Source organism: Lagopus leucura, unplaced genomic scaffold (assembly GCF_019238085.1).
Source record: "Lagopus leucura isolate 7727_CA_CO unplaced genomic scaffold, USGS_WTPT01 Super-Scaffold_797, whole genome shotgun sequence".
In the NCBI taxonomy this organism is placed as follows: domain Eukaryota; kingdom Metazoa; phylum Chordata; class Aves; order Galliformes; family Phasianidae; genus Lagopus; species Lagopus leucura.
The window spans coordinates 2301120-2328129 of NW_024962259.1; the positions used below are offsets into that span (position 1 = coordinate 2301120).

At 38.5% G+C, this 27010-nt stretch overlaps 1 protein-coding gene across 18 annotated transcripts; it reads left to right on the top strand.

Moving 5' to 3' along the window:
- PECAM1 (platelet and endothelial cell adhesion molecule 1) lies at nucleotides 1-26906 on the top strand. Of its 18 annotated transcripts, XM_042865018.1 has the most exons (16): nucleotides 2-295; nucleotides 444-470; nucleotides 2136-2429; nucleotides 3055-3354; nucleotides 3441-3710; nucleotides 4079-4339; nucleotides 4747-5031; nucleotides 6623-6904; nucleotides 7307-7414; nucleotides 8293-8320; nucleotides 8777-8847; nucleotides 9493-9549; nucleotides 10936-11004; nucleotides 14582-14638; nucleotides 21467-21489; nucleotides 25380-26906. In XM_042865018.1, the coding sequence occupies exons 1-16, from the start codon at nucleotides 262-264 to the stop codon at nucleotides 25407-25409; spliced, it is 2196 nt and encodes a 731-aa protein (XP_042720952.1). In that variant the 5' UTR covers nucleotides 2-261; the 3' UTR covers nucleotides 25410-26906. The 18 variants fall into 18 exon arrangements, with proteins under 18 accessions (XP_042720951.1, XP_042720952.1, XP_042720953.1 ...); XM_042865017.1 differs by lacking the exons at nucleotides 21467-21489; nucleotides 25380-26906 and adding an exon at nucleotides 16188-16270 and having other exon boundaries at nucleotides 1-295; XM_042865019.1 differs by lacking the exon at nucleotides 21467-21489.
- The last annotated feature ends 104 nt before the right edge of the window (nucleotides 26907-27010 follow it).

Consider the following 27010-nt stretch of genomic DNA (forward strand, 5'->3'; position numbering starts at 1 on the left):
TCCAGTCACTTCCTGAGCCGTAATCTGCCTGTGAGCAGCAGATAGATTCTCATTGTTTGCCATTTCCAGTAATGGGAACGATCACTTGACCTGGCCAGTTTCTGCTGAAGATTTACAAAAACTTACAATTTTTAATGGCAAATTTTTATCTATTACCATAGAGCAAAATAAAGCAAATCTGATTTGGGAATCTGGTGGCATCACCTCGGATGATGAATATTGCTTTATTTTGGAAATAAGTGTCTGTTCTCCAGGAACGAGATGTATCTTGCTCTTCTGGTGATTTTCTTGCAGTGTAAGTTTGCTAACTGAGTATCTGGATGTGTACCTGTCCTTCTGACTTGTCTGTGGCTTTGGTGTGCTGGTGTGATTTGATATAGTTTCCTGTTGCTGTTTCTCAATCCATAAACTAAAAAGACCAATTTTTTTTTACTTTTTTCCAGGTTCAGAAATTTGCACTCAGGAAAGAGGTAGGTAAATATATTTTCTCATGTACATATTTAAATGAAGTAATTTTTTTTTTTTTTAATTTTTAATTTAATTTAATTCTCAATTATTAGTGTGCACACATGAGAGTTTGTGTGGTTTGCTGTCCTACAGCTCTACAAGATTTGCCCATGTAAAAGATACCACTTGGTGGTGCTTCCTAGCAGAGTGTTTAAAAGACATATAGACTGATCATATTTAATAAATATGTTGAAATATTCCTAGAGCAATTTGTTTGACCGAGGCGTAGAATAGAATTAATTAGTAGCATGTTTGGTTTTTTTTAGCTCTTTCATTCCTACAAGGAAGGAGGTAGGATTAAAAAAAATAAATAGAATATGAATTATGGTCACTCTCTTTTGCTCTTTTTCTTGCAAAATATCCCATGAGCGTATCTGAGCAGAGTACAGAGCATGCATCCTGAAAGAAATGCAGCACGTACACTCTGCATCCTTCCTTTTTCCCATTGCTGTAGAGAAATGTTTGCTCCTGGTTGTCATGCAGTCCATTCATGAGTACCTGGTGAGTGGGCATGGTAGGGACTTCTTCAGATGCAGGAAGTAGTTAATTTCTGAAGCAAACCATGCACAAAGTAGATATATCCATAGCTGTAAGTTCTAAGGGAAGGGAAAATAAAGTAACTCTTAATTCTTTCTCTGTATTTCCTAATCCAGCTGTGTGAATAAAAATATTAATTATACTATGATTCTAATAGTCATAAAATTTTGTTGTGATGTATTTATAGCTTCTTAAGTGAATTAGCTATTGTGGATTTTGTGTGTGTGTGCTGGGGGGGGTTGTTGTTTTATTTTGATGTTTGTTTGTAATCAAAATATGCTGTATTCAGTATATTTTTTTTCAAAGATGACAAGTTTAAATTCTAAATTAAATGGAGACAGTACTTCTGCCTGTGATTCTCTGTTGAGATTACTTAATGACTGTGATGTTAAGGACAGCCCATAGTGTCAAGTCAGGCACGTACATATGTGCTTGCAGACCCTGAATCCAGATATCTTCTACTCTATTCCAGTAAACTAATCTAAACTAGAGGTTTAAGATTACCCCAAGTCTGAGCAGTGCGTTTAAATGGAATTTGTTGAATAATGTGACCTTACTTTCATACTAAAAAATACTGGAATAAATCCAAGGATTCCAGTTATATGCTTAGGGATGGGTTGTCTTGGGGTTTCATACAGCTCTAAGCTGGCTTACGCTGTATTATTTCATTTGCTCAAACAAGGATACATGCAAAATTTTGTTCAGATCTCTTAGCAATTGCAATTGGAGACAACAAACCATGAGAAATAAGGAAAGCCAACAAATAGCTGCAAGTCTATCCCAATATTCTCAGTGTCTTTTAAAGAGTTTAGCCTGGCCAAATCATTAATTCATTATGTCCCACAAGGAAAAGACTGAGGAAACGAACATTGTGAACTGTGATGGTCAGCAGAGGCTTCATGTACCTCTGTGCAGTGGAAGGTAATGCTGCTACCACTGTTAACATCTGTAGACCTGATTACAAAAATTATAACACGTACTGCTGGAATACATTGAATTAATTTTACTGATTGAATTGTAGCAGCTTGAGACAACAGTATTACATTGGATGATTTGAAAATAACTGTAACTTTTTTTTGTTTTCCATCAAGTTTTTACCTTCAATGCAGTTCATATCAAGGTTCAGCCATCTGTCAAAGTGAAGAATGGAGCTCCTATGTCAATTATATGCCGTGCTGATATTAGCAAAAGTACCGATTTCAACTTGCAGCATAATATTACAATTTTTAAGGATGGCAAGCTTGTATTCATTAATGTATCAGGCAAAGGAGACGCACGATATGAAGTACCCATGGCTAGATCTTCACATACAGGAGACTACCAGTGTGCTGTGGAAGCGGATGGAAAGATAAAATACAGTGATTCCCTACATGTTTGGGTAACAGGTGAATATTCCTTCAAACATGGCAGTTTTCTAAGGTACAAAATGAAAACAGCCTCTGGGAGTAAATAATAATAATGCTAAATAGGATATCTTGCAAAGTACTTTTAAGCTGTAGTCGTCGTGGGGCTTTACAAGAGTTTCATACTTGGTCCTCGTGTTAAGGCACAGAAATGAAATCTCTATCCCAAGGCTTCCTGGCAGATCAGCATTAGTCAGGAGTGGAATTTGTGCCTTCAGAATCACCATCCCATGCTCTACCTCCTAGACTAGAAAGTGTTATTTGTGAACGCTTGTTCCTACAGATCATAAATACAATAACAGGGGAGACTAGCTTGCTGGAAAAGCTGGAAATAGAGATTTTCACCTTGTGGTAACCATCACCAAATCTGGAGTCAGATGGAGGCTATTTTTATAGACAATGTTATATCCATCTTGTTTGTTTATCTCTTATGCAAACGGGGACCACCAATGTTCACAGGTGTGCAGCTTTAAAAAATTCCCCAGCAGAGTTCTTTCAAACCATTTTCTTTTGCCCGCTAACATAAATTGCTGCTGCAGTCAGTAAAGACAGAGTTTGATTTAGGATTATGCACTGATCTATTTCTTGCCTTGTTTTCTTCTCTAAGGAATGACCAAACCAATTCTGATTGCTGAGAAAAAAGAAGTATTTGAGGGTGAAGTCGTGAAGTTACGCTGTGAGCTGCCAGAAGAAGTGCCTCCATTGCATTTCATTTTCCGGAAGATGAAGATGAATTCAAAACCTAAAGAAAAACTTAAATATGAACTACAGAGGAATTTTTCTGTTATAGAATTTCCCATTGAAGAAGGGGATAATATTTTGCAATTTGACTGTTTGGGTAAAAGAAGTGTAAAATTTGAATTTGAAACCTCAGAACCCAGCAACAGAACACTTATAACAGTCAAGGGTAAGTTTCTGAGTTTTTCTTTTTAAATATCTTTGCTTTCCATAATTAAAAAGTTGGATTGTGATTTTATGTGTGCTCTCTTGCAGAACCATTTATAAAGCCAACTCTGCGCATCAAGCCTTCAAGTAACGTTACAGAAGGAAAAGAAATACAATTTGAGTGCTCGACTGTAGTAGCCAAAATGCATGACATTGAAATCATACTTCTGAGGAATAAAACAATACTGAGCAGCGTACGAGATCAGACAACTCTGAAATATTCTGCAGTAGCTACTCTGGAGGACAGCGGTGAATACCTCTGTAAGGTGGAGGAAGGGAAAGCATCTAAAATTGCCACACGGAATGTTGTTGTGGCAGGTAACTCTTCTGTTCATCTTAGATTTTACTCAGTGGAACAATATTTAAATTTGGTAGCTTGCAAAAGTAATGTCCAGATTCAAAAGTAAATTTTCCAAATTAAAAGGCTGTTTATGTTTGGGCTTCTGATTTTTGTCTGCTACTAATAATTTCAAATAACACATAGGAGATGTGGACTCCAGGTAATTGCTACATTTCTGTTTTCCTTGAAAGTACTATTATATTACAAAAGCATGATGTTTTGTTTTGTTTGTTTTTTTCCCTGATAGTAAACTTCTACTTTATCCCTCGTTCTGTGTACTTTGGGATACGCAGTCATGTTCTTTTGTGTTATATTTGAACAAACTGATTCTCTTTTTCATTTTCAGAGTTATTCCCCAAGCCAGTATTGACTGCTTCTATGAATAAGCTGGATGAAAATAAAGAATTAACTTTGAGTTGCAGCATTAAAGATTTTCAAAATGCTAGCTTCTCTATTTTACGGAGGAATTCAAATGGAGACATCCTGTTGAGAAATTCTAGGAACTTAACAACGAGAGCTAATGTGAATGATACTGGATCGTATATCTGCAAAGCTGAAGTGAACAGAATAGTCAAGGAGAGCAAGCCTGTAATGATACAAGTTTATGGTGAGTTGATACAAACATTAGAACCTAGTGCTGGAGGAAGAAAATCACTCAAACTTATTTGTAAGCTCATCTGTTTACAAATCAGTTTCTAATTTGTGAACTAAGAGGGTATTTGTCAGTTTTTGAATGCTTGTTTCTGTGAGGTATGCTTGCATTTTTTAGCTGTAGAGGGGTTTGAGCTGTGCTGACCAAGTCAGACTTCTACAGGGTGGGCCCTAGGAGTTCGGGCTAACATGTCTTCCCTTTAATCCTGTTCTCTTGATTCTGCTGGATGCCAAACAAAATCTCATTCATTACCATTTGCTGGAGCTTAAAATATTCTGCAATTTCACTCACCAGTTTGGTCGGAAACTCTGTCAGCATCAATGTAATTGGCAATATTTTTTTTTCTTTCTTTCCCATTTTAGCTCCAGTTTCCATGCCAAGTATTTCTGTTTTCAGTGGTTTACCAGAAGTGGTTCTGGGGAGACCTCTGAAGTTAACCTGTTGTTTAATGATGGGAACACCACCAATAACATTCACATTCTACAAAGGAAATAAAGCTAAGAAAGAAATAGTAACTAATAACACATGTGCTCTTTTCTTGGACGAAGATATTAAACAAAATGATAAAGGACAATACAAATGTGGTGCTAGAAATCATCACTCCAGTGGTATGAAAACTAGCAAGATTCTCAACATCACAGTAATAGGTAAGTCTGGTCAGTTTTTCTTGCCTAATGCCATCTTTTGATTCTTTGAAGCAGCATATTACAGACCAAGCAAAATGGATGCAAAATGTTTATAAATCATTTGAATTGAAACTAGTTGGAGATCTGTATCACAGGCTACTCGTCACTAATGTAAAAATCCTGGTAATATTCTGAATTAACTACAGCTGAGTTTAAATAAATGAATGAATCTGACTTGAAATCTTATTATACAACTAGTCTTATTGGTAAAGCATAAATGATTTCTTAATCTTGCACCAGGAGCTGCAGTTGCTTAATAGGTCTGATAGTCAGCCTGTAATTATGCCATATCTGCAAATAGGAGGTACAGTGTGTGAGCAAAGACTGCTCTACCTGGGAGTTACCTTTGTGCTCAACTTACTGTACAGTGATTTCACTGACTTGCAGCAGTTAAGAGCGAGAGAGCAGAACTGCACTGCTGAATGGGGCACTAGGATATTTGAAATATGGGAAAGAAAAAGATAAATGTGAGAAAGCTTTATGCAGAAAACAGTTCTGCAGTGGGCTACAGGAGACTGATATGATAACTCTTAAATCAGAAGTGTGTGTGATAGTGAGAGTTTTTGCCAATCATTAAGAGGGTAGAGTGTCTTGTTTTAGTAGAATTTTAACCACTGTACTCTTTCTATGCATTTTTTTGGTGCTGTCAGAGCAGATGTAGTAAGACTTCACATGGTAGTTCCTGATTCAGATCCTGGTGCTATAAATAAGTTTTCAGTTTTGTGTTACAGCTGTAATGCAAACTGTAATGTTTTGGTATTAAAGAGGAAAAACTGGAGGTTAACAGGTGGCTTCTCTCTGAGTTTACTGAAGAAATGTGGTTTTTGATGTTGATCTGTACAACAGATGCATCCTGCATTGTTGCATCTCTTCCATGTCAGTTGGATCACTGCACAGTTGAAGGGCATGCTCTCTGTTCTCCAGTAAAATCTCCAATTCCAGTATTTACGTCTGCTTAGGCTAAAGAGCTGGGAATGCATCTCATGTTCATCTAGTCTGCTAGGATATGCTTTGCTAACACTAGAGAGAAGATTCAATATAAAATGGTGAAGGTATTTGTCCAGTAAGGTTTAAATTCTAAAGATGCTTTTGAAGAACTTGATCTGCTAGTGTTCGCTATTGTATACTAAAAGTTACGAGAAATATCTCATACTGTTAGTATAAAACAGTGTAATTTGGCATAACTATAAAAGCACTGCTACATAAACGGAGCTATAATTTTTTACAGCATCAAACTGCTGTGTAATTTCTGCAAATTAAATCATTTCTAGTTTGGGGCCCGATGGGAATCTGGAATTTAAGAAAAAAGGCTGATTGACTTCTGTGGGAATGGATGTAGTTTCCTCCTGTGCCTGCTTCATTTCTTTATGATGGCCTCTCTGGCTGTATACAAGTATTTTCTAGAGGATGTGTTCTGGCAGAGAAAGATTAATACTGTGCTTTCAATCTCTGTTTTAGCTAAGTAAGATGACATTAAAGAAAGAATACCTACAACACAATATTTCATTTCTAATAGCACTGATATTTGGTTCATCTGTGCCTTCCTTCGTAGTACCGATCAGGAACATCAGCTTGGGCAGCGTTCCTTATGGGGAAGTGGAAGATGGCAGTGAGACTGCTTTTCTCTGCTCTGTGAAAGAAGGATCTTGGCCAATCCTCTTCAGGATTTTTAGAAAAACTGATCGTGACGTTCTTTTATTTGAAAGAAGTGAACATGCAGACAGAGTCATATGGCAGAAGAAAGAGATGAGCAGGCAGGACACGGGGACGTATTACTGCATTGCTTCTAATCGAGCTAATGTGAGTGCGAAAAGCCATCCAATAACCATCAATGGTAAGTTAAACTTTGTGATAAGCTGTGCATTCTGCCATCATGGCAGGCAAAGCTTGTGTTATCTGAAAAGTTATTAGGTATGTGGAGGTTACCAAGTGTTTCTGTCTGTCTTGATCCACCACTGATAGAAGTTAAACAGAAGGACCATTTATAAACAGAGATTGTCTTACCTACATCCAAAAGCTTAACAAAAGCCAAAGGTGTTATATGCAAGCAAAATCAACCTGCTGTTGTAGACTTGTTTGCCACTTGTGATCTTTGCATGCAATTCTCCCTAAAGATCTTCACTATAATGTAAGATGGCCAATTCATAGTAAAATGAGACCTCCCTTTACTGCAGAAATTGGTAATGATCACCAGTCACTGTACCTACTCTCTGAAACATGCCTTTCTTATTTCCAGTCATATTAGCATCTTGGCAGAAAGGAGTAATTACTGCATTTGTCCTGATACCTATCGCAGGAGTGGTGATTCTTGCCGTGTGGTGGTTTTGGTGTAAGAAGAAAAACGGTAATTATTCCCTTCTATTTCTTTGTTGATTACTATATGGCAGCTAAAACATTGCCTTTGCTTCAGGAGCAAAGAATCTGTAGGGATGAGGCTTCAGAAGATGTCTAAATACAATTTTAGAAACTAAAAAATTCACTTTAAAATGTGGGTGGCCCAAATTAAGCTGCAGGTGTGCTGAGTTTTCCAGGTATTTTAGGCAGAATGGGAGAACATCTCACTAAGATTCTGGAAAGACACTAGTGGAGCAAATATTTGTGGAGATTGACCAGAATCACGCAGTTCTGATGTAGTTCCAGACCTGGAATTGAGACTCTTGCAGTGTAAAGGCAAATGGGAACTGAGGGGCTCCATTTTTTTTGCTCCATTATGGGGCTACGATGATTTGACTCGGGCTCCCAGCTCTGGGGTAGTTGTCATACTTCTCTGGTCCTCATAAGGCCAAGTTAAAATTATTCAATTTCTTTTCCCCATGCATGAATATAATTTCACTTAGGCATTTGTCTTTTATTGTTAAGATAATCTTTCAGATCTTGTTCTTTCATAAAGTAAAGAAATGTAGTTTTAAGTGAACATCCTACGATATGCAGTACTTTGCAAAATTTGTAGGGAAAAATGGAGTGTCTGGATGTCCCAGGCAGCTTAAATCAGCCAGGCTGAAATGTTGGATTTGAGAGCTTAACTTCTCTGCAGAAGAGACATTTAAGTGAGCTGTATTATAAACAGGATGTAGGACACTAGGTAATTCATTCTGTGATTGCTAAGAGAAGTTGCTCTGACTTTGGCAGATAATAACTATGTTTTTGTTTTTATTTTTATTTTTAAATTGTTTTACTTGTGCTATGTATTAATAGATGCTTTTATTCTTTCTTTTTGCCAAGCTAAAGGACCGTCCATGGAGATGTCTCGGTAAGAAAGCTTGCTTTTTGGTCATGGTGAAGTACTTCTGTTTTTAAAGGCTGGAGGCCTTCCACCATACATTTGTGGCTTATTACAGCACACACCTGCAAACAATGGATGGTTGTGCTTTGTGTACCACCTGCTAACACAACAACAGGATGAGGAAATAGTCTGGAAATAGTCTAGAAATAGAAAAAGGCCAGCGAGGAGACATATATTTGAATGTGTGTAGATATGGAATTAAAATTTTTGAAGTCTTAAAGAAGAGTAATGCAAGGGTGTCCACTTTTGACCTTAAAGTCTGCTTGTGCTTTTCTTAAAGACAGAAGCAAATTTTCCATTAGTTTCCATAGTTAGGAAAGTGTGGTAGTCAGCATAGACAATTACTGATCTTCACATGTCGTCGTGTTGTTTTTATTGACTGCTTTGGATAATTACATCAGCTTTTATTCATTTGCTTTTCAGATCTGCCTTGGCTACAAACTCAACGAGTGAGAAACTGTCAAGACAGCATAATGATGGAGACTACTATTCTGGTAGGATATTTTGTTGTAAGACTGTGAGTGAGTGGGCCTAGATAAATATTTATTTAAAGTTTTGGACTTGCATGGCTGTGGTTTGGACAGGGCACTGTTTCTTGAGATTCCAGAAGATAATATTCTACTAAGTGTCTGCTATCATTTTGTCTTTGCATGGCTTTTTATGAGCAAATCTTATACAAGGACTGGTTTACAAATCTGCTCAGGCACATCTACCAGGCAACTACAGCAGATGGAAAGCTATGGCAAAAAAGAGAATTATTTTCTCTTTTTGATACGTTTTACATAGCTGCAAGAAAATGAGTTCAGTGAGAAAATTTGAGTTGTGGAGTGTGGTTCCATAGTCTGACCACAATACAGCAATGTTAATTTGTCATTACTGGTCACTTTCCAGGGTCTCAGTCAGGGTGAATTAGAGCACCTGCTGTGAGCAAAGTTAGCCCTTGAGATTTTTCAGCTGATCATTTAAAAAAGCATACTCTTCCCACCTGTGTTACATGACTGTCTTTTACATGTGAATCTAAAAGTGAAATTTCTCATGTAAATAAACACAATGACAAGAGGAATTGCAGTTGTGTAACTCATTCATTTGATTGGATAGAACAAATATTTGTTGGCTCAAATTTTGCTTGAATATTTTAGGATCAGGTTACATTGAAGATGGTGAAAATCACATGAAATCAACAGATGAAAATAAAGGTAATTTCATACTTGAAGAATAGATTTTAAAATTATTTTATAATTGAAAGTTGTAGTGTTTCCTTACGGCAGCAATTGGCATTTGTTAAATCTGGTCTCTCCTCTTTTTCTCTGATAGTGGAGAAGACTCTTTTCTTTGCCAAACATAATTGTTTTTCCTTATGCATAAAGTGACAATGACCAACCAGGCTATTGCAGATCTCTCCACCAGATGTAGAAGCCTTTTATTCATATGCTTCTAAAAATAACACTGTCTCTACTGTATTTGTGTGGCAATAGCCTTTTCTTCATCAAATGAGAGAAAGGAGTTTGTGGTCATTGTGTGGAACTTAGCCCATTGTGGCTTGAGTAAGTTAAATTAGAGCTAGAGACACTCACAAGCAAAAAACAAAAATAACCCCAAACAGTTGAAATGTAGGAACTTAGGGCTGTATTGATCCACCAGAACCATTGCTGTTGTCATGTCATTCAAACGTTCCATCCTAAACACTTTTTGTTTGTTTGGCTTTTTTTTTCCTTCTTCTATCACCATACTACTGGAAGGCTCTGATATTTTGCCATTTTTCTGTTCCAAAAAATTTTCATTTCCACACGACTCCAGTCTGGATTGCTGCAATGGGCCTTCCAGCCTTTGCAGAAATCCTTCTATATGTCAAGGAAGAGAGAGCAGAAAAAAACAGTTATTTCTTGTCTCTTTTGTGTCCAGCAAGCCAGTACCGCTCAGCCAGTAGATTTAGCAAATCAGCTGTCTAATCACTGTCAGACCTTTTGTAGGCATTGTGGCAGAGGAACATTTTGAGACAGTGGATGTGTGGCCATTGTAGATGGAGAGCTTAAACAGCAGCATGGGGGAAAGTGCTGAAATTGCTTATTGGCAAGGCAGAAATTGAGAGTATGAGTGGTGACGAGGAAGGCCGTGAAGGGCTTAAATAACAGTTAAACATGAGGAAAATGGAGAATAGGAAATGTCACTCTGGGGCAGCCATGAAAAAGGAGGAAATTGTAATGGCAGGGAGAGAAAGAGAAGAGAGAAGACATCTAGCTGCAGCAGGAATAGGAGAAAATCTCCATTTCCTGCTCCATTTGTGTTGTGATGCTTTTCAAGGTGTTAAGTGGAAAGTAAGAGGTGAAGTGCAGTTTTGACATCACAGTTTCAGAAACCTGGTTTGATTTGGTCTACTGCCTTTCAGATAGAAATTAGCCCTAGGGATGAGTAAGGCTTGCAGTTCTTTACACTCACATCTGCCATAAGTAGGGCCTGATCCTGCACCTATCAAAGTCCATGAGGATATGTCCATTAATTTCAGTGGCAGCAGGATCAGGCCCACAGCTCAAGTGAAGCATGCAGTGCTACAAAGAAACATCTTCTTGGTATTTTTGGGGCAGGACCTGACCTTGAGAGTGCTGAGGTGGAGTACACTGAAGTTGAAGTGTCAACGCTTGATCCCCATAGAGGTAAATAAGCTGCCTGGCCTCTACTGTTACGTTTTGGGAGTAACTCTGTGTTTGTTGCTACTCCCTGACGCTGGTCTGACATTGACATCTGTAAAAGTAAGAGCAGGTTGTGTTCTGTGACAGCTTTGTACCAATAGTCTTCCTTAATCTAGATGATGCTGTGACAACCATGTTCTTGTTTGTTGCAACCCTTCTTCCTCAAGGATTTCTGTCATTTAGTTGCCCATCCCATTTACATGAGGTCTGTGCAGAACTGGGCTCCCAGCTGGAGCTGTGGCTCTGAGAACAGTGCAGCCTACTGTGAGTCATTGAGTTAAAGAGTCCAAAATTTATTGAAGGCTGTTTGAGCTTAGCCACAGGATAGGTTAATAAAGAGGCATTTACACTTTGCTTTAACTTGATGAGAAGCAGACTGAGGAAGAAATGAAAATTTGCTTTTCCCTGGTAGGAAGGAACAATCTCTTATTTCAGAGACCAAAAGCATACTTGTTTAATTAGGAATACAGACATTTGGGCAAAGTGCTCACTGTTTGAGCTTGGCAGCAAGTCTCTCCTGGAGCAGCCCATTTTCCTGTTCATTTTCTATTTTCTGACATGCTGGTGTCATTCATCACAGAGTTTTTCCTGTGTTCTGAGTATAGTGTTAATCCACTTCTGCTAAAACACTTCATTGCTCCAAACGTTTGAATGCTTATTGCACAGTACAGTGGTATAGAATGGTAAACATATGCTACCACATGACAGTTTAAATGAAAATTCCTATGTATTTTTTCTTTCTGCCCCTGTTGCAAATAGCAATACTAATCATAGGAGCAGTAGAATCATGTTTTGTTCGTTGTGAAGAATACTGCAGTAAATACAGCAGTATGTTGGCCATGGCCATAGCCTTTGGGTCACTTGGGATAACTGAACACCATCTCAGAACAAGTTTACAGAATTGTAGAAGGATGCACGTTTTGTCTTTGACAGTAAAGGAATGCAGTGTTTTAAGGCAATGGCTTCACCCTCTTTTTACAGCCTTGTCTGTAGTAGCTGATCATTTATGAAATAATTTTTAACAAATCAAGAGCTTGGTGTGGACAGTGGTTCTGCCATGAACAAAAAGCAGTGCTTATTACAATGGTAATGATGGTGGTAAACTTGGTAGATGCAGTTTCACTGCTTTGCTTTGAAATTTCCATGTAGGAATAACCTAATGCCTACTTTCTAAAGTGGAGGTGAAGGGCTTCCTCAGATTTGGAACATGTAGCTGGAGCTACACAGGCTAGCTGTTCTTTGGGGCACTTGGAGCTGATTGTTAATTTGATATTTAAAGAGGTGGACATTCTTAAGAATGATTAAATCGAAAATGAATGCTTTTGGAGACTATGGGATGGACCGAAGCATTGTTGTATTTAAAAAAAAATATATAAAAATAGGCAAAATGATTCAGATCTTTTGTTATTAACATGAGCAAACACAAAGCCAGTGCTAAAACATGGTCAGGAAATATCCATAAAGTAAGAAGGGGGAAACTACTAACCATGGGTAACAACATGTTCCTTCTTTTTTTTTTCTTTTGTAGTTGGTTAGTCATCTGTAGGGTGGGAACAAAATGTCAAATGATGCATGTCATTTCTCCCAACACATAATTTCAGTGTTGAGACAACTTCTGGGAGATTAGCAAAGAAAACAAAATGGGCAGTGGCATTATATAAAAATTTAATGAAATGGATTAAAAAAAAAAGAAGAAAGCTGAGGAAATACCTGCTGCCACGTCTTCCACAGAGACAACAGGATAAGGTTTAGGATTGTAGTCTGCTGAAAAAAAGTACGTTCCAAACAAAAGGAGCTAACTTGCATTAAAATTCTGAAAAGATTTCTTCTTGCTATATTGCAAACTGTATTGATAATTTAACAATTGTCCAGAAGCATCTGATATGCACTTCACGATCTCCAGACTATTTTGCAAAGGAAGTTCATGCCAAAGCAGCAAGTGTGAAAGCTGTGATTTTGCACTTGGTAAAGTGCCTACTCCTACTATTGTTGAAATTAATAGTCATTTTCCAGCTCAATTCTGTTGCAGTAGGTCCCAGCATTTAAAGGACACTTAATAGAATTAACAAAAATTAGTTTAGCTTTAGAAAATTAGAATGTGGTGCCAGAAATACTGAGGTTCTTCAGAACAATGCAGAACAGTGGCTGTTCTGATTCTTAGTCCGTCTGTGGATCAATATGTCTGAATTCTTTAAATGTTTCTATAGCTAGTGCACACGATTTGGTATCCAGAAATTTGCTTTCTCTTTCCAGTTTCCTGAAAACAAGGGTCAGCCATTGTATCTATTTATTTTACTTCAATTAGGAAAACCTAACTTTTTGTTTTAGTGATGATGCAGAGACATTGGAAGTGATATTGGTGAAATTCAGAGGTTTACCAAGAGACTTAGTTCAACCCAAATTAATCAATGTTCTTAAAGTGCCTTGAGATCCTCAAACAACAAACTCGTAGGCCCTACCTGCATGGGACTTGATATCAACCGATGAAAGTCATTTTCTGTATTCATCGTTCAAGAGCATTTTGCTTCATTATTCACTTTAGAACCATGCAAGAAATCAAGGAAATTGTTCTAATTTCCTAGTTGCCAGAACAGTGTTTATACTGGCTGTAGAGAAACTGACTTCTTCAGCTTTTAAGCCTTTGGCCAAGGTCTTTCCTCACTGGGGTAATTGTCCACAGTTATGCTATTTGGTATCACATTTGATTTGTTGAGTAGGAGAAAAAGGAAGAGCTTTCTGCTTTCCAGCTTATACAGAAGTAGAAGTTTAGCTTTTTGTAAACCCAGCACCCTGAAAAATGGATGGCCAAGGCTAACATTACATTTAAATCCCAGTGATGTCCTTAGGGGCATTCAACTTCTGTCTGCATTTGTTATATTCTGTCATTTCCCAGGCTTTCTCAGCCTTCACTCCTCCTGATCTCAGTTCAGTAATGGGAGAGTTGTGTCTCACTGAGGAACTGAAAGGAGATGCTTTCTGGTTAGGACCCAAATAGAGGCCGTGCACTGTGAAATCTGCTGATCTCAATTCTCTCACAAATCTCTCTGATTGTGAAATTCTTCTGAGATCTTTCACAAAGAGCAGCAATTTAAATTGTTATTGTGACTGTAAGATGTAATCAAGTCACTTACCAAATGGGGCTGCAGTTAGTCTTCGAATTAGAGACGTCTTCAGGTCTAGGATCCCTACATCCTAACAAATAGAAGAAGCCTTCTAAATGATCTAGAGAAACTCTTCTCTGATGTTAGATGCTTCTGTAAAATTTAAATAATTTCTAATTTGAGAAGATTATTAGAGTGTTAAAATTTAAAAGGTAAGGTCATATTTATTATTTTATATATAGAGAGAAATACATTTCCTTCTCAGAACTTGATAGGCTTTTGGGGGAGGGGGATTTTGTGCAGAATCCACAAGGTTAATTTCTGCTTATGTAACTACTTCCTCTGAAGGTAAAACAGTGTGTTCTGTTTGTTTAAGGAGCTTTTCATAAGGCAAACATAAAAAAGAAAAGAAATTGATTCTGTGCCAATACATTTTCCAGCTCCTGTACAGAAGGGGACTGAAACAGTTTATAGTGAAATCAGAAAAGCTAATAATGGTAAGTAAGCTAGTGAAAAATTAAACACATAAAGGAAGTGTTTGTGTAGAGATTAGGGTTAAATTTGTGACTGTGTAGTTTTGAGAGAAATGCTGTAAAGTCTGATCCAAATCACACTGGCACACCCCAAATAGCAACTAAGGAATCGCAGGTGTTGATAAACTGTGTGACACATTATGTTTTCATATAAACCAATGATACTCAATGCAGTAAGAGTGATATTTGTAACATCTGCTTCATCAGCCCATTAACACTGTGTTAACTGAGTGATTTGGCTCATGTCAGAGCGTGGAGCTGAACTTAACCTCCAAGGAATTGGGATCTTGTGCTGTGATTCAAATGCCTCTCCAACAGCAAATGCTTTAAGCATGATAAAAAATGTCTCAGGTTGTATCTGCTAGCCCTCTGCCCATCTCTTACTGTGGCAAAGATTTCAGGCATTGTATTACAGACGGGCATTAGCAGCATCCTATCAATTATTATGTATAAATGTTCTGGCAGCAATGAATTCAGAGGCAATTAGTGAAAACTAATTCTTAATAGTTTGTCCAAAAATAAGTCAGAAAAGATTTTTTTCTCTTTGTCAAGATTTACATATTTTAGGACTGTGAACAGTTCACTTTTTCTTCCCATCCATATTATTGACTGGTTTTGTTGTGTGCCACGTTTAAATGTCAATCTTTCTGGTTTTGTTTGCTGTGTCTCTATTTTATAAGGCATTTACCACCCTCCTCCAACACAGTATTATGTTTCTAGGGAACTTTTCACTTGAGGGTCTCCAAGTAGTTTACAAAACATTACTGGGTTTTCCCTTGTGATGCCTTTTAAGTCAATTTTATCTTCATTTTACAGCTGAATAAACAGTGAGATTAGTTCACTTGTTTAAGGCAGTGCACTCAGATAGTGACAACACTGGGAACGGGATTTCAGAATCCCAAACTCCTGGCTTGGTGCTGAGCCTCGAAGGTCTAGTAATTTATTTTTTTCCAGTGGAAAGCAGATAATCCTTTGCACCAAAGAACAGGCTTGGACACTTAATGCAGGATTGTCTGGCAGCATTATGAGGAGAAAACAGCTGATTTCAGGCCCAGGTTCACTAATGCTCTGGAGAATTTTCCATTGAATGTTGAAGGTTGGACTTGGAATGAGCTGCAGGAGCTGACTGCATCACCTCTCCCTTGCTTTCTGCTCAAGCGTGAAGCTGAGTATCATGTCTTTTATGTCTTCACCATTCCTATTTTTGACAAAGCAAGATGTTTTATACTGAAAGGATGTTTTATGAGTTGCTGTGTTAACTCAATAGATGGTACAGCACAGCTGCAATTCAAAGCACTTAATAACAACTTTATCTGCTGTAAGGTGGGAACTGCAGTAAAATGAGATCTGATTGGAAGACTGGTCTAAACTAGCCAAACAGCAAGCAAACACCCCTTAATTTTGCTCTCCACCTGCTCTTTTATGCATCACGTTCTACAGTTTCAGTTATTCTTGGAAACGTAGTAACAGTTTATTGTTTTAATCACGTCTGTTTTTCCTGACTGATGCACAGGAAAAGTGTTTGAAATAGATAAGCAGTGCATCACATGGCTGTGCAGTAGCTTTGTTACAGTCTGCTGAAAGGTAACATTTATTTTAATTTTTGATCAAATTCGATTGCAAAGTAGCAAAGTAAAAATGCTGTGGAGGAAATGAATTTTGATAAGTATTTTGATGTGTTAATACAAGTATATCAATGGCTAATTCTGAAAGATACTAACTATTACTAATGGTTGCAGAGGGTGGCTTGCCTTTATAATCTTCACTAGTCTCAGTTATTCTTGGAGGTTTCTGGGCAAATGCCTGGCAGTGCAGTCTGCTTCAGGAAGTTAATGGTTCAGACAAACTTGACCTCTGGGGAAATGACATGAATTGGGGAGTTGGTGTCAGCTACGCTGTTTGACAGCATAACATCTAAGACCTACAAATGTATTTTTATTATAGTTTGTAGGTTACTTTTGTAGTTTTGGATCATTAAAACAGAATGGAGTGTTTCAAAAGCAATTTAGTCTTTTCAAGGAGTTGCCTGTGCCTTTCAGATATCATGTCCACTAGAGAGGAAGCTGAAGAAGGATCAGTAGTTGTTATGTCTGATGCAATTTTCTGTGACTAAGCCAAAATGTTTTTTCACTTCATTTGTCTGGCTGTGCTCTCTGCTGTCTCCTGTAAGGCAGATGCCATGTCAGTAACCAGCTTCTCTTTTATTTTGAGTTCCACAGCTATTGCTTGTCCCTATCCTAAATCCATAGTGCGCCATCTGACCTTTCCCAAACACCAAGCCTTTTGTGATGTGTTGAGCATTTGCCATTATTCTTTTTCTTTTTGTTTTTCCAGTATTGACTGTTATCTCCTGTTACTATCATTTCAGTGTCTGAATCATACAGTGGTAATACTTCCTATCCTATCTGCTGCTCTGCTTTCCTCATTCTGCGTGCCAGACATGAGGTGATGCTACTTGAAAAATGGACATGAGTCTCAGAAACAAACTATCAAATGCACATTCAAAATCAAAGATCTGTGTAGGGTTAACTGTACTTAAACCCAATAACAGTAAGAAATGCAAGTTTTTGTAACATTGAAGTCTAGTCAGGTGTATTTTGACTGAAAGTCAAAGAGCTGTGCTGGGGGTAAAGGAATGTCAGTTTCCTTAAGTGGATGCTTTTTGGATTTCCTTTGAAATAATGAGAGGTGTAGGGAGGATGCTTTTCGTAGTAGTTTTGTCTTTGGAAGCAACTCAGAGAGATGAAGTTGTCTTGGAACTGTTGGTGAAAGGTTGGTTTAAGTAGAACTTTTTCTAGAGAGATAGACTGCATAATTTAGTATTTTACAGTAAATACAAAAAGCTTCAAGTCTCAGTTTTAAATCAAATCCTGTATCCAAATGGCAATGTGGTGAATGCTCACAATTAGTTCTAGTCAGGTCAGTAGCACTTTGGCCTAAGAGTCCTTTGCATCTATCAGGATAAGCCAATTTCCTTAAAATGCTGCTTTCTCTGGTTGCCCTGTGAGGAGGTCAAAGCATATTGGGAGTCTGGGGAATATCCAGCCCAGTCCCGGAGCCGTTGCCTTTTGTTCAGAACAGAGATTGTCTGAGACATAAGCAAAACAGACAGTTGTCTAAGTCAACAGACTGCCGAGAGTGATAAAATGACTGTGGCCCTGCTGCCTGCTTTGCCTGTGCTCGAGTCCCAGAGGAGCAGGCTGGCAGCTGATGCTGTTCCTGAAGGAGGGGACAGGATGTGTCAGACACTCAGCTCGGCTGGGAGGGTGGAGGCTCTTTAGATGCATGATTTACATTCATCACACCTTTCATCTTCCCAAGAGACAGTAGGGGCAGGAAGTCCATGCCATTCTGTGCTGGTTCTTTCTCTCAGCTTTCCCCTTCCCTTAGCATTGATCCCAGTTCTTGGGGCAGCACAGTTCTCAGCACCTTGCTGAGAAGATGGGCACACCCTTTTTCACAGATCTCTTCTGAATTAATAATGTTCTTGCTCTGTCAGTGAACTCTGCCCTTGCTCTGCATCAGATCCAAAGCTCACACAAGCCACTGATAGTCTGTGCACTGATCTTCATGCACGTGGATCACAGAACTCTCAGTAGCTCATTGCAAGATAACTGCTCTCTGTTCATACCTTCTCATCAGGAAAGTGGAAGCCTAGTGAACAAAATGCAGACTCTACCTTTATGTTGCTAAATCTGGATGAAAGAATTGATCACTTATATGCAACTGCAGTGTCAAGACAGGAAATTCTAAGAATCCTATTGCCACTAACAAAGTACAATGAAAAAATAACTGTATCCCAGTGGAGAGACATGAGAAATTTCCATTGCACAGAGTGCTTTGGAACAAGCTATTAGAAATCAGTTCCAGCAATCAGGAAATCTGCTAAAATTCTTTCCTGCTACTGAGGCGCCAGCATAATACCTCTCTGTTCAGCTAGAAGTTCCCACTGAATGCCTTTTCCAGCATAGAGAAAATTCCATGGGTGAGAGGATTCATGGTGGTTATTCAAAAGTCAGACGTTATGAGCATCTGCTGGTTGCATGCAGTCTGAGATTGTGCAAGTAGTGTTTCCTTTCTCCAAAATAAAACTGTGTTTCTTTAGGTTTCAAGACATGTTCTAGACCAAAGCCTCCATCTGAGACATTGATTTCAGAGCCAAGTGCTAACTACACCTTCAGCCAAACATTAGGCAAAGCCAGGTGGTTTCAGTAAGACAAAAATTTGCAGGGAGCTTCTGACCTTACTCGAACCTAAAAAGCAAAGCACAATTGTGCACATGCTTCTGTGTAAGATCTATTCCCAAACTGCCTGCCAAGGTTCTGTGTTAGAAGTTAATGCTCCAGAGAAAGACTTGGCAGAATGTAGCATGTGATTGCTATTCAGCTTCTTCTGTTTATACTGTAGCATCTTAACTCTTGACAGTGTTGGACTTGGGCTTGAGATAGTCTGTAAATTGCAACTGCTTAGAGCTATCATCTCTTTTCCATAGCATTTAGCAATAAAGGGGAGCAGATGGGGGATGACAGTGTCTTAAAGTTCTGCCATTAGGGTGCACCTTCTAAGAATGTATTATTTGAATTTTAAAATCCATAAACAAAAAGTAGCAAGAACTTAAATCCATCAGAAATCCATAAAAGCACCTGTACTTGGGAATGTTTTGGATGTCACCAGAACTGGATCTTCAGCTTGTTCATTTCTGGCTCTGTTAACAAATATACAACTCCTTGTTTGCCCTGCTATGGAAAATTGACCAGTTTGTCCACATGGGATGCAGCTGATCTCTATTTTCCTGTTTTTGGCAGTAGGGGAAGATGGGTAGGGAAAGAACTTTGTTCTTTCATCACAGCCAGATCAGATTGGTTCAAGTAAAATGCTCTTTGTATTTTTAACAGGAATGAAAAAATAACGTTGTGAAAGGATTGGTGTAGAAAAGAATCAACATGAACATTATATCCCTTCTAGAGAGTGTGCACTGACATACCTGATCAGCACCTTGCAGAAGTCGCATGGCGCTCTAGCAGCACTTCCAAAGGGTGTGTGATGTTCTCCTGGTAGAGATATGGTCCTTAGCTAGAAAACCACACTATTTTGAATCTAGGTGACAGGTTACAGGACGAGATATCTGTTATTGTGACCTGGTAGCTTTGGAGTAGCAAACATCCCGTTGTTTGATGTTTGGAATTTACACAAAATTCCTCATTTCCTCCTTCCTGCAGGCACAATGCATTGTCACAGAGGCCTAAACTGCAACTCATTAATACCTTGCTTCATAAATCATTAGCATTTTTGTTCACTTCTGGCTGCTTTCAGGGCACAAAAAAACTTGTGTTTCTCACGTAAGTTTTTGTTTCTGATTAAACCAACTGAAAATGTAGGGATCGGTTTTATACTGAAATTAAATTCATGTGCTGCAGACACCTGAGCTTCTAGGACTTTTGTTAGTCTGAACAATGTGGATAGAATTGTTTTGAAGAAAATTGACAGTGTGCAGTTAAAGCAATAATCTGTTTCTCTGCATTTTTGCATTTTTGCAGCCTAACTGCACGCCGTGTTCACAGGGCTGTTTTCAGTGAAGATGAATTATAGTCCTGATGAAATAAAAGTGCTGATTGTAGAAACAGCATGAGCCTAACTGCACACAAATTTGTGTGAATGTAATCATAAAGCAGACAGAAAGAGAAATGAGTATTTTAATTTGCAAAGTTAGATTTGCCTTTATTCAGTTACTTCATTCCTTGTGCTGGCTGCCAAAGGAGTTTCTAGAAGACCTTTAGAAAGATCTACTTGCAGTCCTTGTTTAATCATTTCAGAACAATTCTCAAACTTTCAACAAGCGTTCTGCCTGTAGGAGGATTGATTATATTATTTGCTATTTTAAAAATGTTTACTCAAAAGCACAGATTAAGAGACTATTCCATGTCAATAGAAAAAGTACTGAAAATATTAACCCAGAGTCCTAGCTCAAACCCTTTACTTTGAACACAACTTCTCCCTGCTGAATTTTGTACACTTTCCAAGAAAACAACCTTCAAGACTGAGCATCTGCTTTTGTAAGATGAGCAATATTTTAACAAACCATACAAAAGAGTACTTTCAATAAGACTCAAATTCCTTCTCTGAAAAAGGACTTATTTTCCTCATGTCTCTCAATTGTTTTACTTCCAGAGGACAGGAAAATGTTTATCTTCTAGTATTTGAAGGCATTGTCTGAAACTTCTGAATAGCTGAATCTGTTCTAAAAAGTAAATGTAAAACCTAATTTTAAAGTTTACTATCCTAAATGTAAAGAGCCCACTGGCTCCCAAGTTTTCATTGGAAATAAGCAGCTTTTTACTAACCAAATTTCAGGTATCTTTGCGTGATCTTATTTGGCTCTGAAAATTGTTTCCTATATCAGGTTTCTGCAATGTAGTATTTTCCTGGCAAGGAGCTGGAAGAGGAAATACAGTGCTCATGAGAACTTGCCTCTGAAAGGAAAACTCTTTTTTGTCCAGTAACAGCTTGTGCTCTCAGAAGAAACTTCTGCTCTAAGCCACTGTCAAGAAAGCTGTCAGACATACTGATGGACATGGTTTTGAGATGTCTGGTCCTAACCATGTACTTGAATGAGCTAGAGCTCAAATATTTTCTAGAGCCAGAGTTTGAACCTTAGTTGAAGGTAACAGTTCTGCATCATTGCAAGGCCAACAAAAGAAGCTGTTAAGCAGAGCAGCCTATCTGCTGAAACATAGAACTCATCACTCCACAATGTACCACTTTGTAATTTATACACTGTGTTTTATTTTGTAGATTCTGTGGAAAACAGGCATTCCGTAAGTATGCATTTTTATGTAAGACATTACAGATAGGGAAAGTTGGAATGAAATTATTGTGTATCTAGAGAGATAGTGTTCAAGCATATGTTTTAATTGTTTATTTGTTGGTCAGGACCTCTACAGGATAGCATTCCCTTCAGAAATACTCATACTGGTCAGGCTGTATGTGGAAACCAGTGAAAAACAATATATTAAAAAAAAAAAAAGGATAAATGCCTTGTATGAGTTGTTCCTCAGTGTTCAAGAAACCTGATGCAGAGACATACATTTCAGGAGAACTTTCTTGAATGTTAGGTAAGCTGTCTAATCCAACCTCCAACCAGGCAGGCGTGTTTTTATTCTGCCATCCACTTTGTGGCTTTGGAATTTAAAAAGAAAAAAAAAGAAAGAGAGAAACTCATAAATAAGAATCACAATAGCACAGTCTACGTCAGCTTACGGCATCCATTTGAGTTTTGAAAGGCTCCATCAGTGCTCACCTCCCCGTGGGATATAAGAGCAACCCATTGTATTATTTACAGACGCTGGCAGAGTGCTGGAGGTTACAGGTTGTGTTACAGTAAACAGACGTATGTTAACAGGTCAGTTGGGTTTATAGTATCATTGTCTCTCTTAGTTTAAAGGTTTGTTTTTATTCTTTGCTCTCAGTTTTCTAAAAATAGATCAGGCTGAGCACTCCTCTGGGTTATACCACACATTCCTCGGGCAGTTACACAGAAGAAAGTTTGTTCCAGTCCTACACAGCAGGAAAAATAGTCAAGTGGCTGTGACAGATATCTGGTGTCAGCTCAGGGAGGAGCATTTGTAAAGAATGTTGGAGAAAAGGCTAAAGTTTTACGAATATTTTGTGGTTTCTGTTCCTGTGGCCAAATCTGAGTGAAAAAAAATCCCTCCACAAAAGTATGAGTCTGCTTCAGGGAAAATATGCTGACTACCCACTTATATCAATTCAATTTTAATTGGGCTATTAAAACTTGCTAAACTGGGCAATCTGTGAAGTAACATTAGATTCAAGGGAAAAAAGTGTCAGCTGAGGGCAGTGCTTTCTCTGTGTTGTCTGCACAAACTCCTTTTAACAGCAGGAGAGCAATAAACTCAAATTCTCTGTAAAATCAATCTCCTTTTCAGAAACACCCCCGAGAAAATTCAGCTTAGAATGCTTCTACGTCTTATGCGAGTTTTCCCAGAAACAGCCTTCCTCAATTCAAGCCTTGAAAATGTCCCTTTTTTAGATACTGCTCTATACTTCATGTGTAACTCCTTTTTTGATATAATAATGCTTTAGAGAAGGCATGGCAAAAAACAGATCCCACCAGCCTTTTAATTCTCCAGCTGAATCACCTGCAGTAGGATTGGATAGACGTGTTTCTCTGTGGAGTTTCCAGGCAGCACAGATGAGTAGAAAAGAGGCAGGAAGCTACTAAGGGCCTTTATAGCATTATTTTGTTGCGAGTGCTCTCCTTTGTAGCTCATTTTAACTTAATACATAATTCTGAGGTTTGGTCCAAATGAGGAATCGTTGGTCCTACTCATGAAAAGGAAAATGCTCCTCATAAAGAGATCAAGTGGCTTAGACTTCCTCCCCAGCTGTTCTACCTCTTCACAGCCAAATGAAGTATTTGGATGAGGTGAAGTTGCTTTTGCTTTGCTCTCATTTGTGAGAGAAGGGAGGCCTTCAGGCACTAGCCTGGTCAGCTGGCATCTTAATCGCTTCTGAAATGTCAGATGAATTGCTTAATTACAGTGACATGTCAAAAAACTTGCGGAATTTGACTCTCTCTAAGCAGTAATAGTATTCCAGAAGGGTCACAAAAGGCACAACAGGCAGCAGTGTTTTGCTACGAGCTGTGCTTTCAGAGACAGGAGGACATGCAGTGTTTTTCTTCAGTAATTACGGTGCAGACTCAACATCAGATCCTGCTGTCCTTCTCACTCTAAAGTCAACAGTGTGGCTTCCACTCCTCTGATAAACTCTCTTAGCTTACTCAGTTCTGCACTGGTTTTCCGGTCGTCACAGACAATGCTGTGGAAAAAAGAGGATGAAGAAAATCGTCTTAATAAGTGCTGGTCTTGCCCCCATCCCTTTGTCCCTATGTAGTTTCTGTCAAAATAAATATAACGTAGCATAGAACTTCATCAACTTTGCTTTGAGCTCACATTGCAGTTAGCACTGCTTACTATGTGTTGTGTTACAGAGTCATTGCAAGTGCCTGTATTATGTCAAGAAAGGTGATACAGGATAGAAGCAATCAGTTCAGTCTGCTTTATTTGAACTATGTGAAGGCTGAATTGCAGTACAGGTTCTCACCGGTTTTGAAGCTCGGGGTAACTTGAACCTGAATGTCTTGGACTTCTAGGACATTTAGAAATGAGACCAAAGTTTTTGGGGTGGGGGTTACTTCCCTCTTTCTCCTCTGTTTCAAGAATTTGTATCTTAAATGCCATCCATAGGAAGTATTTGCAAAAGAAATGAATTACTTAAAGAGGAACTGGGAGGAGGTTTCCTTCCTGAAATCAGAGCTGGCAATCTTTCTGAGTTATTTAACGGTCCCAGTTTCTGAAAACATATTGAAGGAAATATCTTAACAATGAGATAGCCACTTCGCCAAATACTAATTGGTATTGTGTCAGATTTACCTCACTGGTACATTCTGACTTCATATCTCCTCCTCCCCTATTGTGTCTTAGATGTTTGTGTGTTTGTTTGTTTGTTTGATTCTGTCCTAGGAGTGCATGAGGACTGGCAGCCCCAGTCAGAACATAACGTACTTTTAACCACCTATTTGTACAGCCTGAGAACGTACCCTCTGAGATAGAAACCTGTACAATTTGAATCTATGTGCAGTAAATTGTTTTCGGCTACTTTCTCGTCTCACTCAAGCTATTCCCAATGCCTTTTGTAAAGAAACTGCTTCACAGTGCCAGCACAAGATAGGCAGCTCTGAAGGGGGACCCGGCATATGTTTAAGTGTGCATGGTAACATGGCACAATAGCTCCAGACGGGAAATGAGGATGAAGGATGTGTCCATTTAAAATTAGGGGGGCATTTCAGGCAGTCAGGATATGAAAAACAAGGTGATACTCTGAAATAAACACTGCATTATAAACCAGGAATTCCTGCCTCTGACTCATGGGGCAAATCCTCTGGGGGTAAGTCCACAAAAGGAGTTAGGCGCCTCAGTGCTGACAGAATAAATCATTAACTTAGAGGCCACCACGTACTCTCTTACCAGATATTTGTAGGAGGAAGACTTGCTTTGGCAACAGATGTCAGGAAAGACCTGATGGTTGTGAAGCCTCAGTGGACAGAATTATTTCTGTCACGCAGTGTAAGAACTATGAAATTTGGGATCTCCTTGACCTTTCCCTTTGGTTAGGACTCCTCATCTGCACCCTGCCTCTTGTGGTTCTGGTTTCTGTGTTCTGAATAGCTTGAAGCAGTAGGAATCTGTCAGAAATCCTACCAATGCCTTGCTCACTGTCGGTATAGTCAAGCACTTTTGGGAAAGCTTTTTTTCTTGTGAGGCTCTGGAGGGGAGCCTAATTGTGGTAAATGGACATCTGCTGTAAAGGACTTTCAGACCATAAGAATCCAGGTTTTCTTTGTCAATGCACCATTACAGATATTGCTACTCAACAGTATTGCAGTCCAGTCTGTAATTGTTAACCAAAATCTCCTGCTGTCTTATCTCCATTTTTTATCTGGTGAAGATAATGCTAATAATTCCCCAGGGAACTGCATTTATTATTTCATTGTACCGTGCTCTAAGGAAGATGCTGTTACATTTAACGTTTTTTGTATTAATCAAAAAATAACTGGAGAAGACAGGGGGCTGCTTATACTCATACCCTTTTTTTTTTCTTCTTTTGGTCTTGTTGCCAACAGAGAATACAAGGGCATCCTGATGCTACTTAGAACAGCCATCTCAAAAAATCAGCTGGGAGAAGAAAACAAGCCAAGATGGAAGATGTTGCAACTGTTTCAAAAGCTCTGCAGCACTTATCAGTTTGCCAGGCTCTTTTCAAAGTTTATTTCCTCAGGGAACAATAGAGATGTTCCTAACATGTATAATGGAAAAAATTGCAAATAAAAATTCTCATAGGAAAGTGGCTCTGGAAACCACTGACCTAGGTTCCCATCTGTAATTTCTTCTGCTAATGCAATTTTGCTTTTCTAGCCCCTAATTTGCCATACTCTGAGGAAATAAAGGGAAAAACTACATCTGAGGAAGTACATTTCTACAGTGCAGTAACTACTGTGATGCTAGTAAGATACAGAAATATCTAAGCTTGCTTTAAACTAGCTGACTTGGTTATCAGTAACATTGTACCACGGCAGAACATAGCTCAGCACAGCCAGGCCAGATGTGCATGTTCTTTGAAATGATCTTGCATGTTGTGCTGAACTCCCTGTGCTGCAGCAGCTGGACTGCTACCAGTCTTGGAGCCAGCTAATTTATGGCTCATTTGGATGCTACACTACAATGAGAGCCTAACGAAAGAGCAAGACCTGGGCTCTCTAAAAACTTGAATAACTGTTAAGAGATTCAATACTTTACCAAGTGCTTCTGCCAGAAGAGGCACAAATATTCTTTATTCTTTGCTAAACTGCTTTTTCCTTCTGAAAGTTCTGATGCTTGTTGTTTAGTTCACTGTGATGATTCTTCAAGGAATGATTGCCAATCACGGTTATTTTGGAAGATGCAAAATATAGATCTTGAGTCAGTGGACATGCTATACACAGGTCAGTGAGTTTGTACCTGGAAGTTCTGTATGTATAATGTTTATTCCTTTGATTTTAAGAGAGATCTGAAGCTATATTTGTGCCCAGTTTGTCCAGTATAGAGCTTCATACCTATCCCTTCTATGGTATGATAAGCCACTGTCATGTGTCCAGTTCTGGACCTGGATCTAATCTCTCAAGTCTTTATTTATCTCAGTTGCATTAGTTTAAAAGCAAAACAAAAAGTACAATCCCTCACCCTTTAACTAGCTGGTCTCTGACACTGCAATTGCTCTCCTTTTCCTAGTGAAGATTTAATTACTGTAAGATCTGGGCCACAGGTAAGAAAGTTCTCACTTAGAAAATAGTGAAAGTGAGGGCATGGATTTGTACATACATATATAGTTACTGCTTTAACCATTGCACCTGAGGTGCAAAACCAACAAGAAATAATAAAAAAAAAGTTTCATAATCTCGTTCCAAATTTAAATTTTCAAGCTCCAGCTACTGGCTAAAATCTCTAATTTATTGTTCCCTATGCAAATGTTGTTGGTATCATAAACCTTTCACAATCACCTGACCTTATAGCACTCTTCTGTTGACAAATGTTCATTCTAGCAAGTGTCCATACAAATCTGCTACTGAAGGGAATGTGAAAAGGTATTTTAATAAATAAAATTCTGAATTGAACTTTGCACTGAATCTTGCATGTTCATATTATTGACCACTTGCAAATGAGCATCTGTAAAGCTTCTCCTTAGTGATGAATCTCATAGACTTCACAAATTTACACA

What these genes read in the sequence shown, in the direction of transcription:
- PECAM1 (XM_042865017.1), top strand. Translation starts at nt 262, where the DNA reads ATGTATCTTGCTCTTCTGGTGATTTTCTTGCAGT. An exon ending in AATTTGCACTCAGGAAAGAG is followed by an intron (nt 471 to 2,135) that starts GTAGGTAAATAT and finishes TTTTCCATCAAG; the next exon opens with TTTTTACCTTCAATGCAGTT. An exon ending in TGATGGAGACTACTATTCTG is followed by an intron (nt 8,848 to 9,492) that starts GTAGGATATTTT and finishes TGAATATTTTAG; the next exon opens with GATCAGGTTACATTGAAGAT.